We start from the raw sequence: 13,944 nt of genomic DNA, 5'->3' as shown, positions 1-13,944 counted from the left end.
CACTAGGATGCACTGTAGTACAGTATATTTAGGATTTCAGTCCATTTGAACACATTGTGAGTTGTATTGCAGGGATGACAACATGAAACTCACAATCTAAAAACATCTACAGGTTTCATTTCATCTTACAAGGTGCAGTATGCAAGTTTGACACCCAGTGGTTGAACTAGGTATTGCACTGCTGGTTTAAAACACGCAAGCGCAGGTTGCCAGATATCAACAAGAGCTATCGAGGCTAAAGGCTGATTTAAATAGTGTTCTAAATCAGGGGTTCTCAAAGTGGGGGTCGGGACCCTCGAGGGGTCGCGGGACAATGAACGGGGGTCGCCTAGTGATTTAAAAAAATCTATTTATTATTATTAAATCATATAAGAATGACTATATTTTATCCATAACCTACAGAAGAGAAAAAATATAGTCGTTTATAATTACTATATAGTTACTATAGTAGCTTATAGTTACTAGTTCTATTGGATTGCGACCCCAGTGGTAATTACATTATATTAAAGACAGCAATAGCGTCAGATGCAGCAGATTGATTTTATAACACCAGGTTAAAGTTTCTGGCCCATTTACAGCACTGACATTTAACGAAGAATATACCTGGGTGTTTTGGTGTGTGTGTGACATTGCATGCAAGGTTTCTGTATTCGTAACCAGGATATTGGGGGTCACGAGTTACTGGCATCGTCATATTGGGGGTCGCAGGCTGAAAAGTTTGGGAACCCCTGTTCTAAATAAAGCAACTGCATGAGATAGAGGAGTTTTTTTCCATATTAAAATGAGTTTTTGTCATAACCAGCATCTGATATAAATATTTTAGAAACGGTTAAACATTCTTTTAATAGTTTTCTCATGAATAAGTTCAAATAAGGTTTAATTTGACTCTTCTATGCCTTAATTTAAAAACAATACAGTCTAAAAACTGAAACATCTGTCTGGAATGACCAGTGCTTAATTTGTGATTTGTGAGGTCGAGATCAGATCGGGGTAACGAATTCGGCATACCCGAGGATGCAGAGGTGTTGCGGATGTAAGTTAAGAGCCAGGGGTGATGGGGTTGAGGAGGGGGATCAGTAAAATGAGGTGCCGGGTCTGGCGTGTTTAGGCACAAATTAAGCCCTGGGAATGACCAACCCACTTATTTCCAGACCAAACCCTGCAAAAAAACAGCTTAGTCGGCGCAGTAGCCTAGTGGTTAGCGCGCCGACATATGGTGCAGTAGCACATCAGGGCGTCGCGAGTTCGAATCCCGGCTCAACAACATTTCCCTACCCTATCCCCTCTGTCTCTCTCCCACTTCACTTCCTGTCTCATAAACTGACCTATCTAATAATAAAAGGCAAAAAAAGCCAAAAATAAATCTTAAAAAAAAAAAACAGCTTAAACTAGCCTAGGCTGGTTTGCTGGTTTTAGGGGGTCAACCAGCTTAGTTTTAGAGGTGTTTTGGCCATTGTAATCTGTTTTCCAGCTGGTTAGGTTGGGAGATGTCCAACTAAAACCAGCTTGCCCAGCCAAAATTAGCTATGTCCAGCATAAACCAGGCTGGTCAAGCTGGTTTTAGCTGGTAATTTTTGGTTTGTTTAAAGAGCTGCTTTAACAAAAATTGAATTTAATCTCATATTATTCTTTTACTGTGCAAATAATTTGTATAAAGCAGGAAGGAAACAAGAAAACAACTTGTTTTTCTTTTTAATAAGAAACGGAAAATTGTTCAACACTTCTCTTATACAGACACGCTGTTTTTCTCTCTACAATACATATTTACACGTAAAAATACATCTTACATATTATACAGTATTTACACTGAGTGATGCTTAAATATAAATATTGGATATTCTGTTGCCAAAATATTGCACAAATATTTCCGGGTGGCCTTTGTAGAACTGTCCGAGCAGCCGGCGCTTCTCCTTCAGAGAGAGTTTAGAGTTTTCATGAATTGTCTTCAGTAATGTCCAGAGCTCCTCTCGGGTCATTTTCTGAACCGTTTCCACAAACTCTTTTCCAGAGAGACGACGACAGTAGGTTGTTCCTGAGAAAGAAGATTTGAAATGAAGTTTCAGAGCAAATAAACAATCACTCATCAGCTGTTTTGTTTTATTAGTGTTGTATTTTGTGCTGAGCAAAGATTAATCGCGATTAATCACATACAAAATAAAAGTTAGTTTTATTTATATTTAGATTATTTATATATATGATACAAGTTATACATTTAACATATATGTAATATGTATTGTTTTTATGTGTAAGTGTGTGTGTGTGTGTGTGTGTATCACATATACATAGTAAGTATAAATAACACACACATAATTTATTCATTAATTTTCCTTCGGCTTGTCTCTGATTTATCAAGGATCGCCACAGCGGAATGAACCATCAACTATTCCAGCATATGTTTTACACAGCAAATGGCCTTTCAGAAGCAACCCAGCACTGGGAAACACCCATACACTCATTTACACACATACACTACGACCAATTTAATTCATTCATTTTCCTTTGGCTTAGTCCCTTTATTCATCAGGGGTCCTCACAGAGGAATGAACTGCCAACTTATCCAGCATATGCTTTACACAGCGGATGCCCTTTCAGCTGCAACCCCGCACTGGGAAACATGCATACACTACGGCCAATTTAGTTAATCCAATTCACCTACAGTGCATGTCTCTGGACTGTGGGGGAAACCGGAGCACCCAGAGGAATCCCTTGCCAACACATGGAGAATATACAAACTCCACACAGAAATGCCAACTGGCCCAGCTGGGATTCGAACCAGCGACTTTCTTGCTGTGAGGCCACAGTGCTAACCACCAAACCACCATGTCACCCTCATATATTATTCATTCATTCATTTTCTTTTCGGCTTAGTCCCTTTATTCATCAGGGGTCGCCACAGCAAAAAGAACCGCCAACTATTTCGGCATATGTTTTACGCAGTGGATGCCCTTCCAGCTGCAACCCAGTACTGGGAAACACCCATACACACTCATACACTTATACACTACGAACAATTTAGCCTACTAAACTCCTCTATAGTGCATGTCTTTGTGCTGTGGGGGAAACTGGAGCACCCGGAGGAATCCCTCGCCAACACAGGGAGAACATGCAAACTCCATGCAAAAATGCCAACTGGCCCAGCCAGGACTTGAACCAGCAACCTTCTTGCTGTGAGGAGACAGTGCTAACCACCGAGCCACCACGCCGCCCCACATATATTATGTCAGAGCAAATTTTTATTTTGGATGCGATTAATCTTCACCCAGCACTAGTGATATTATAGTTCTGTTGATTAGCAAGTGAATTGGGTTACTGCGTGAACAAAATAACCAGCATGAAAGACATAACATCAACGCTTCTCAAATAGTTTCTCCAATATTTGCAGTTTTACCTGTGATGCGATCCGGATCTGTCCCTTTGATGATACTGGCCAGTTTATCACTTACAAGTTTATGCAGCGTGACAGGAATCTGAAGCACAATGAAGACAAACATACTATAATACTGAATCTGCTTCATGCACATGAAACAACATTATTAGAAAACAGTCAACTAAACCAGGGGTTCCCAAACTTTTAGGCCCGAGACCCCCAAAATAACAATTCCAGTGACTCGTGACCCCCACAATCCTCAAAGGTGGTTATAAACATTAATAGGAACTATATAAGCAAGCTTATTGACAACACAAAAAAGTGTTTACAGTCGAATTATTCATTCAATTTAATATTTCATCTAAAAAACGTTACATTTGACGATGAACGAAGGTCTCAGGGCATTAAGGGAGACAAAATGAGGGTGAATAATTAAAATATTTACATTTTTTGGGTGAGCTAATCCTTTAAAGCAGAATTAATATGCAAAAATCACTTTTATAGACCTTTTTCTTGGAATGCAAAATTACCCATTATGCTTTGCGTGTATGCGCAAGGAGAATGCGAAGAACTTCCGGTCGGCAGCTGATGCGTGTAAACAGTCACATTTGGACAGCTTTGAAACGATGGTTTTAATCTATTTTACCTGCTTTCATCCTCTTTGAACTAATACTGTTGTCCATCAGCTCCATCTCCTGGACTGATCATTTAAAGAAATGCGATCTAATAGGATGGAAAACAGCTGCTGTGAGGCGTTTTCCCCTCGGTGTCAGACGGCATCTTCTGCAGTTTAAATGAAGCCTCGTCATCGCTAAAGTCAACATTTTCTCTTTATTTCAAATATATAAGCAGCCCAAACTAATGTAGTTCACCAAAATGTTTGACACACACACGTAGCCTGTACTGTGCCACTGACACACTGATTTAATACCTGTGACAAAGTGAAATATAGGCGAGTGTCATTTCAAAATGACAGAAAAACACAAACCGTGGTGAATACAACACACGAAATAAAACACAAACGGCTCGCGATTAGAATGAACAGCAAATCAGCCAGCAGAGGATCAATAACAGACTTTTATTGGTCATTTTTGTAAATTGCAAAACCGGGACCGCACACACACACACTGTATTTCTGATGGCAAACACGTGAACTAGGAGAACGTTTTTCACGTATTTCTGACGCACTTGTACCACATGTGACAGATTATAACGGCTTTAACAGACACATTTCTAAGTTGTGTGTCACAAAAACACTCTGTTATCCATTAAAAACGTTATTGAAACCCATTTTCGGAGCGCAAATTACCAGTTGTACACGCTGTAAACAGAAGTTTTTAGCATTCTACAGGGAGACACTGGTCGCTATGGCGCCCTCCATGCAGCAGCCATGAAAAAGGTCTATAAGGGCTTGTGTGTCAACAGTCTGTGAATATAACCAGCTAACAGTTGTTCTATTCTATCGAGTTTGATTAAAACAGTCTGCAGAAACATTTTGATTGACATTTTCTTTTTGTTTGTGTCAGAGTGAGAAAGCTCCGCCCATTAGTGATGACCTCTCCCTAATTAGCATAGTACGTTAGTCTTGTTTTTGAATCTGCCACGATGCTGACACATAGGCATTTGTAGCTCCGCCCTCTTTTGAAAAGATTTGCACAATCTCATTTAAATTTAAAGCGGCAGTCACCAAAACATCACAATTAGAATCAAAGCCTAAAAGAATCAGTTTCAAAGAATTATAAACCATTAATTCTGGAGTATTTTGAGCTGAAATACACTCTAGGGACATCAGAGACTTATTTCGCATCTTGTAAAAAGAGGCATAATAAGCCCCCTTTAAATGCACTTCATGTCAGGTGTATTGACCTTGTTCTAAAATGCGGAAGTGCGCCTGTTTTCGCGATTGTCTTAGAACTTCCGATTCAGTCGCCTACGGGAGAAATGACTAGGAATAATAAACGGCAGAAAACGGTCAAACTACTTGCTCTACAAACAAATGTTTGCATGACTACACAGACCAAGTAGAATAATATAATAAGAAAATATCAGTTTGCAACATCAAACAGCGTAATGAGCAGTTTTAACGTCAAAAAATGAATGGAAGTGAATGAGACTGGAAGTCTCAAGCCAAAAAGATTCAAATGGCAGCGCCCGCTCTTCGGCGGAGAATAAGGTGAATATTTTGCCTCTATGTCGTGCATTTAAAGTCCTTTAGCATGTGGCAATCCTTTACTTATACCACATACATGCCGGTTGATTATAGTAAACAGCACTGACACACAGTTGTCAGTTTGTGTGTGTTTTTAGCATGACGTTTCGACTCACCTTGAAGAGGTCGTGATGTTTGTCCATCATGAAAAGAACCAGAAGATCAACCTTCCCCTTGGCTAGTTTGGTCCCGTACACAATAGCATTGGAGAACGCCCTCTTTACTGCCATTCTGTTCTCTATCTGTAACACAAACACACACACACACACACACACACTGTCAGCTTTCTGTCGGGATCACGTAGGAATGGCATTTCTGTAGGAGTAAAACCTGATCAAAAGAGACTGTTGTTTCATTCATTGTCTTTTCACTAGCATGACCACTGTGGTTTTCATGGTTTTTCACAAGGACACTTTTGTGTGATCAACACAGCCATACTGTGTGCTGGTCTGATTTATCCACAAGCGCGTCATTCCAGTGTGGAAATGCCATCATTTCTACCAGGGTTATATATATATATATATATATATATATATATATATATATATATATATATATATATAAAAAAAACATATAGAAATCTAATACATGCAAATAACAGATATGACATGATTTTTTTTAAAATCTATAATTGATGATAGAGTATTTTCCACAAAAAAGTCACACACAACTTTGAAGCTTTAAAAAATGTATGTTGAGACAAAAATATATTTCAAAATAATAAATATATTTGGCCCGGTTCAAGGCAACTGTACATAGTGTGAATACGCCCTTGCTGTATTCAAGAGTTCACACTTAGCCAATGATCTATCAAAGCTTGTTTGGCATGCTGTCCCGGGAGAGAGTCCCGAGCTCAAGGGATCCTCGAGCCCGGGGCTCCCCCCCGTTCGCAGAGCTGGAGGGGAGCCTGAGCTCGGTGGATCTCAGAACTCCCCGACTGCGATAGCTAAGGGAACATCTGAGAAGGGGCTAAAGCGTGCATGGTTCTTAAGCGTGATGTATGTCTTTAGATGGTGGGAGGAAACCGGAGAGCCTGGGGAAAACCCACACGAACACGGGGAGAACATACAAACTCCTCACAGAAACTCCCACCGGCTAGGCGAAACTAGGCCAGTGGTGTTCTTGCTGTGAGGCTCTCAGTGCTAACCACTGGGCCACCGTGCCGCCCAATCAAATGTCAAGGAGGAGAATAGGGGAGGAAGGGGGGTTTCTTCCAAATGAAGATAATGTGGACTGAAAACTGCGGTTCTTTATAGTAGCTTAAGGCTCATATGATTGGAAGATAATGATTAGCTAATACGAGACCGGCCGTGATAAATCATAAGCACGTGATCCTCTCGAAATTAGTTTATAAACAAACTTCACCTAAAAACAATGTCCTGCAGATTAGTTTTACCTCTTTGTGTAGTTTGATCTGGTGCGGGCTGCCAGCGAGGGCCATGAAGCGCAGTAACCTGCGGAGCTCCTCTCGACTGCGAGAGTCCTGGAGCTTCAGACACAACTGAAGAGACTCCAGCGCCTGCTCACACTTCCCATTCACTGCACACACACACACACACACACACACACACACACACACACACACACACACACACACACACACACACACACAGTCATATTATAAAACAGAGCAATAATACACGTGTTTTATAAATACAGTTGAAGTCAGAATCATCAGCCCTCCTGTGAATTTTGTTTTCTTTTTTTAATATTTCCCAAATGATGTTTAACAGAGCAAGGAATTTTTCACAGTATTTCCTATAATATTTTGTTCTCCTGGAGAAAGTCTTATTTGTTTTATTTCGGCTAGAAAAAAAGTAGTTTTAATTTTTTAAAAACCATTTTAGGGTCAATATTATTAGCCTCCTTAAGCTATATTTCTTTTGATAGTCTACAGAACAAACCATTGTTATACAATGACTTTCCTAAATACCCTAACCTGCCTAATTAATCTATTTAAGCCTTTAAATGTCACTTACAGCTGAATACTTAAAGTCTTAGTTGATAATTTATTATTAAAATAAAGCATGTTGTTTCATAATCATAATATTTACTTAATAATCCTAATCTTTCATCATTTCTTTCATAATTAAAAACTATGTTAAAGTGTACTTATTTTATGGCCAACTTGTAAGTGTAATAATTGCCAGCAATAAGGCCAATTTAATTAAATATACAGATCAAGCTAACATATAGCAGACTGATATCTTACCGAGCAGCTCAGAGACCCCTGAGTGGATGTCAAAGACGTGATTGGTGAGCAGCGGAGGGTAGTCAGACTGGCCGTAGTGCTGGACCAGGACTCCATACAGGAGCTGTTTGTACTGGGACGTTTCCTCCTCACACTTAGCCAGTCCTCGGCTCACTTCCACCACCAGCTGATCTGGGAGAAACTCCAGACAGTCTACAGCCGCTGACAACCAGCTATCAGCTCTGTTAAAGAGACGAAGAAGGGGAAAATTAAGAAATCAGATAGTTCCTAAAGGGATAGTTCACTTAAAACTGAACATTCTGTCATCATTTATTTGACATTTAGATGTTTAAAACCTAATTGACTTTCTCTTAAATACAAAAGATCATTTGAAAAACGCTGAAACCATGTACCTGTAAATATTGACTCAAATTTTAGTTTTATCTACTATGGAAGTCAATGGTGACAGGTTTTAAGCTTTCTTCAGAATTCAGAGGTGCCCAAACTCAGTCCTGGAGGGCCGGTGTCCTGCAGAATTTAGCTTCAACTTACCTCAACACACCTGCAAGGATTTTCTAGAAAGCCTAGTAAAGCTACGGTCACACACTAGAGTTTGTGTGTACGAAATTCTGTCGTACGGCGCTGCGAAAAGGGGCGGGATTAAACAAGCTTATTAGACATTTAAAAAAGCGAGCGATTGCTCCATGTTTAAAATTTCTGTCCTGAGAGGTCATGTTTTGATCCTCGATTGGTCTCTTGCAGTCAAGTGATGCGATTTCGATTGTCAGAGTTTACCAAGCTTGAACTTTGCACCGCAGCAACCTGCGATACTTGACTTAAAACCCTGCGTTTCCGGTCTGACGTATTCGTTTGCGTATGAATGGAAGTCTTTAGGAGGAAAAGCCCATTGTGACTGCAGCTTGAGAGCTTGATTAGCTAGACCAGGTGTGTCTGATTGGGGATGGAACTAAACTTTGCAGTACACCGACCCTCCAGGACCGAGCTTGGGCATGCCTGCTTCAGATAATCGTCTTTAGTGTTCAACAGAAGAAAAAAAAACTCATAGAGGTGTGAAAACAATTGAGGTCAAGTAAATAGTGAGTACACTTTAATTTGAACTATCCTTTTAAATCCAAATAAAGAACTTTTATACAGCTTAAAATACAACTCAAAAACAAAAGACATAAGATAAGAGAAACATCGAACATGCCCTACACCAGGGGTGCCCAAACATAATCCTGGAGAGCCGGTGTCCTGCAAAGTTTAGTTCCAACCCCAATTAGACACACCTGGACTAGCTAATCAAGCTCTAGAAACATCCATGCAGGTGTGTTGAGGTAAATTAGAGCTAAAATCTGCAAGAAACCGGCCCTCCAGGACTGAGTTTGGGCACCCCTGGCCTACTGTATACTAGGTTAACATAAAAAAAATATAATCAGCTGACTCTCTGGGACACAGTAACAGTATACTGCCAATTACATTTGCATTTGTAAGTAATGTACAATAAACAACAACAAAATACAAAATAAAAGGTTTGTCGAGACCAACTGATTTTAGCTTGTAAAAGACCCTGCTGAAAAATCCAGCTTAAACCAGCCTAGGCTGGTTGGCTGGTTTTAGCTGGTCGACCAGGCTGGTTTTAGAGGGGTTTTGGCCACTTCCAGGCTGGTTTCCAGCCATTTCCAGCCTGGTCTTAGCTGGTCAGGCTGGGAGATGACCAGCTAAAACCAGCTTGACCAGCCTAGCCAAGCTGGGAGTCCAGCCAAAACCAGCTATATCCAGCTTAAACCAGGCTGGTCAAGCTGGTTTTAGTTGGATTTGGCTGGTCATTTTCCAGCCTGACCAGCTAAGACCAGGCTGGAAATAGCTGGAAACCAGCCTGGAAATGGCCAAAACCCCTCTAAAACCAGGCTGGTCAACCAGCTAAAACCAGCCAACCAGCCTAGGCTGGTTTAAGCTGGATTTTTCTGCAGGGAAGTGAAATCTTTGAACTTTTAAGGCTATATTCTTTACTGAAACAGATTAGATCGATATACAGATAATATATTGTTGAATGAGTGCTAAAATCTATCTAATAACCATGTTTTTAACATATATACTTTTATAAAACCTGCAATAATACTTAACAATTTACAACTTGTCGGGACGGATTTGGCGGGAACTTCATACACATTCATATCTGCTTGTTAAGTGTGACGTCACACGGAGCGGCTTCCGGGTCCAAGCGCTCTATTCAACTGAATGGGGAGATTCATGAAATGGTAATAATAAACGTTTACAAAGCAATTTAATACTTTTGAAAGTCACGATCGCAATATATATGTCCATGCCTAATATCCGATGGCCAGAAAGTGATTCATTGTTTTATAAATTGTTAAAATTTTTGTATTTGTTATGCAGCAAGCCCAGCGATTGTTGTGTACACTATGACTTTATGTAAAATTAACTTTAATGTGTGATAGGAATAAAAAGTGATCATAAACGAATGATTTCTCCACTCAAATGAATGGCGGCTTGGACCCGGAAACAGTATTACATACTTCACAAACACATCACCACTTAACAGGTGGATAGGCCAGAGTTACTTCAAAACATTTACTCTCTAGCTATCATTAGCGTGAAGCTAAAATTTTGTTGTTACAATGAACCAGACAAAAAAAAAGACCATTAATCATTCAAACCATCAAACCTCAGGAAATCACTGCTTGTAAATCAGAGACCTTATTATTTGTCCACCTGCTAGGATGATAACCTTCTGTATAGTGCAAGTTCATCAGTGCAGACGAGCAAGTACATCTCTGCGGCTACGAGAAGCATGCAGTTTTATTTTTAACCACCAGAGAGCCACAAGTTACATAGTGTAGCTTTAATTACATATAATTAAAGGGAAAGTTCACCCAAAACTGAGAATTCTGTCATTATTTACTCATCCTTGACTTGTCACAGCCTTTTATGTTGAAAACAAAATATGGTACTTTGAAAAATGCTGGAAACCACTAACTACTGACTTCCATAGTATTTGTATTTCCTATTATGGAAGTCAATGGTTACAGGTTTCAAACATTTTTCTAAATATCTTCTTTTGCATTCAACAGAATAAAGAAACTTATAAACGTTTGTAACCACTTGAGAGTACATTTAGTGAACTTTTTAACCCTTAACTACCTTACTTTTCATACTAAACACCATTCATTCATTCATCCATTCATTCATTCATTCATTCATTTTTCTTCAGCTTAAGTCCCTGATTTATCAGTAGCCACTACAGTGGAATGACCCACCAACTTATCCAGCATATGTTTTACGCTGCGAATGCCATTCCAGCCACAATCCAGGACTAGGAAACACCCATACACTCTCATTTACACACACTCATACACTACGGTCAATTTTGTTTACCCAATTCACCTATAGCGCATGTGTTTGGACTGTGGGGGAAACCGGAGCACCCGGAGGAAACCCACGCCAACATGGGGAGAACATGTAAAGTCCACACAGAAATGCCAACCGGCCCGGCCGGGACTCGAACCAGCGACTTTCTTCCTGTGAGGCGACAATGCTAACCACTAAGCCACCACTAAACAACACTAAAATATAATTCATTATGGAGAGGGAGAACTTGCATTGCAGTGTGGCAAGCATAAATCATATTTTCTTGTGAAAGCCTAGTTTTGACATTTTTTGCACCCTAAAATGAAACCAAGAGAGACACAAACAGAGATATGAAGAATAATATTGAAATAATCAGCATACTGCGCTTCACTGAAGGCCTTCAGGATCTCACGGTCCAGGTAGCTGCTGGTGTAGAGCAGGTCTGGGTCGCTGTCCATGCTGTGCAGAGGTGGACGAGGGCTTTCCTGACCCTCCAACAGGCTTTCCAGTAGTGGCAGCTCAATCAGCTGCAAGAGCCTCAGCACCGTCTGCTGTCGCCAGATCTCATCCATCACTGTTAAACATCAGTAATATATATTATATTTTAGCATAGAGTGATTTTACACTAAAATGTAGGGCTTCACTATACACTACCTGACAAAAGTCTTGTCGCCTATCCAAGTTTTAGGAACAACAAACACTAACTTGACTTCTAGTTGATCATTTAGAATCAGAAGTGGCTTATATGGAAGTCAAAGGTTACACTAATTTTAGCAAAATAAAATATGATCATGCCTTGATTTTTAATGATTTAATTAGGACAGTAAGGTCTGACTTTGCTTAGACAAAAGCGAACAAAATGAGCTTGGAGGACTGCATCCATACATCTCTACATGATTCAAATCACTAATTAATAAAGTCATCTGGATATGGCGAAGAAAGCCTTCCTGCAGGACTCCCAGAGTTCATCAAGATTCTTTGGATTCATCTTCTATGCCTCCTTTTCCATATAACCCCAGACATGCTCAATAATGTTTATCTCAGTTGACTGGGCTGGCCAATCCTGGAGCACCTTGACCTTCTTTGCTTTCAGGAGCTTTGATGTGGAGGCTGAAGTATGAGAAGGAGCGCTATCCTGCTGGAGAATTTGCCCTCTCCTGTGGTTTGTTGTGTAATGGGCAGCACATATGTCTTGATACCTCAGGCTGTTGATGTTTCCATCCACTCTGATGTACACCCATACTGAATGTAACCCCAAACCATGATTTTTCCTTTACCAAACTTGACTGATTTCAGTGAGAATCTTGGGTCCATGTGGGTTCCAGCAGGTCTTTTGCAGTATTTGTGATGATTGGGATGCAGCTCAACAGATGATTCATCAGAAAAATCCAAATGATCAACTACTGTAGATGTCAAGTTATTATTTGTTGGACAAGGGAACAAGACTTTTGTCAGGTAGTGTATATATTGTTTCATCATCAATGAGCAAATCCACAATAGTCATATCGCAGGATCTGCAATGTCGAGTTGGGATTATTATTATATTATTGTGGAATCATTGCGAACTTTATAACAGAGTGAAATAGTTTTATTTGATTCTGTATTTTAAAGTCTGTCTGTAAGATTTCAAGTGAATTTAAACCATTGGTGTACGGGAAATTAGGTTTGTAGCTTTAACCAAGATGAATTGAATTTAATTAAAAATAGAAACTATACAGAGTTATTTTTTTACACTTGATAATTCAGTTTCTGTACTGAAATACAGCTACACTCTTCAGAAAAGCATAAGACATTTCATACATGAATCTATTTCATTTGCACCTTTGCTTTATTTAATTGATCTATTCTTGTAATGTGTACATGTATACAGGGGCGTAGCAGCCGGGGGGGACAGGGGGATACGTCCCCTGCACTTTTAGAGACAGACCATTTAGAAACAAGTGATTAAGAATGTAAACCTTTGGTTTTCATACAGCATATATATATATATATATATATATATATATATATATATATATATATATATATATATATATATATATATATATATATTTCCCTGTTTACTTATTTTACATAAATTTATATTTTAGCATTTTTAAAATTGGTATTGTCTGGTGGTTTGTTTTAATCTCTTTGTTATTTAATATGTTAATAAAAAGATGCAATAAAAAAATAGAGCAAATCAAGTTAAATGGTGAAATTATATTAATTTCGCAATATGTATAGCAGAAAACAAAACATTGCAATGTTTATTCAAATATTGTGCAACCCTACTAACATTCAATTATTAGTTTTCCTCCCACTTAGTCCCTTATTTATTAGGGGTCGCCTCAGCGGAATGAACCGCCAACTATTTTGGCATTGTTTTATGCAGCGGATGCCCATGCAGCTGCAACCCAGTACTGGGAAACACCCATACACTCTCACATTCACACACACTCATACACTATGGCCAGTTCGCCTATAGCGCTTGTCTTTTGGACTGTGAGGGAAACCGGAACACCCGAAGGAAACTCCACACAGAAACACCAACTGACCCTGACTTGAACCAGCAAACTTTCTTGCTGTGAGGCGACAGCGCCAACCACTAAGCCACCATGCCACATGCTACTAAAATAGCAAATTTTATTGTAAAAAGCATTTATAATTGTTAAAATGTAACATACACTCTTGTGATAATCCCAGATTCATCATCTGCGGAGTGATGGTTGTGTTCATGTTCAGATTTCCTAAAACGTCCTCCAGAGATTTATCCGTTTTGACAGGCGAGTTGTTAGAGTATGCAGAATCCTCCTTCCTGAAGAA

At 39.5% G+C, this 13,944-nt stretch overlaps 1 protein-coding gene across 7 annotated transcripts in view; it reads right to left on the bottom strand.

The window, feature by feature from the left end:
- depdc7a (DEP domain containing 7, paralog a) overlaps window positions 1-13,944 on the bottom strand; it is a 152,357-nt gene that overhangs the window by 123,632 nt on the left and 14,781 nt on the right. For 2 of the 7 annotated variants that reach the window (XR_015514454.1, XR_015514452.1), the window contains exons 3-9: window positions 13,806-13,936; window positions 11,521-11,713; window positions 7,789-8,009; window positions 6,973-7,115; window positions 5,693-5,818; window positions 2,741-3,467; window positions 1,684-2,087 (exon numbers count right to left, since the gene is read on the bottom strand). Coding sequence is in view for 2 of the 7 variants with exons in the window: in NM_001045269.1 (NP_001038734.1) it covers window positions 1,818-2,032; window positions 3,389-3,467; window positions 5,693-5,818; window positions 6,973-7,115; window positions 7,789-8,009; window positions 11,521-11,713; window positions 13,806-13,936 (1,108 nt within the window). In the remaining 5 variants the exon portion in view is untranslated. 7 annotated transcript variants of the gene reach the window in all.

Source organism: Danio rerio, chromosome 18, assembly GCF_052040795.2.
Source record: "Danio rerio strain M-AB ecotype USA chromosome 18, GRCz13ab, whole genome shotgun sequence".
Lineage (NCBI taxonomy): Eukaryota > Metazoa > Chordata > Actinopteri > Cypriniformes > Danionidae > Danio > Danio rerio.
The sequence above is the reverse complement of the archived record's forward strand: the minus strand, read 5'-3'. Positions and strand labels throughout refer to the sequence as shown.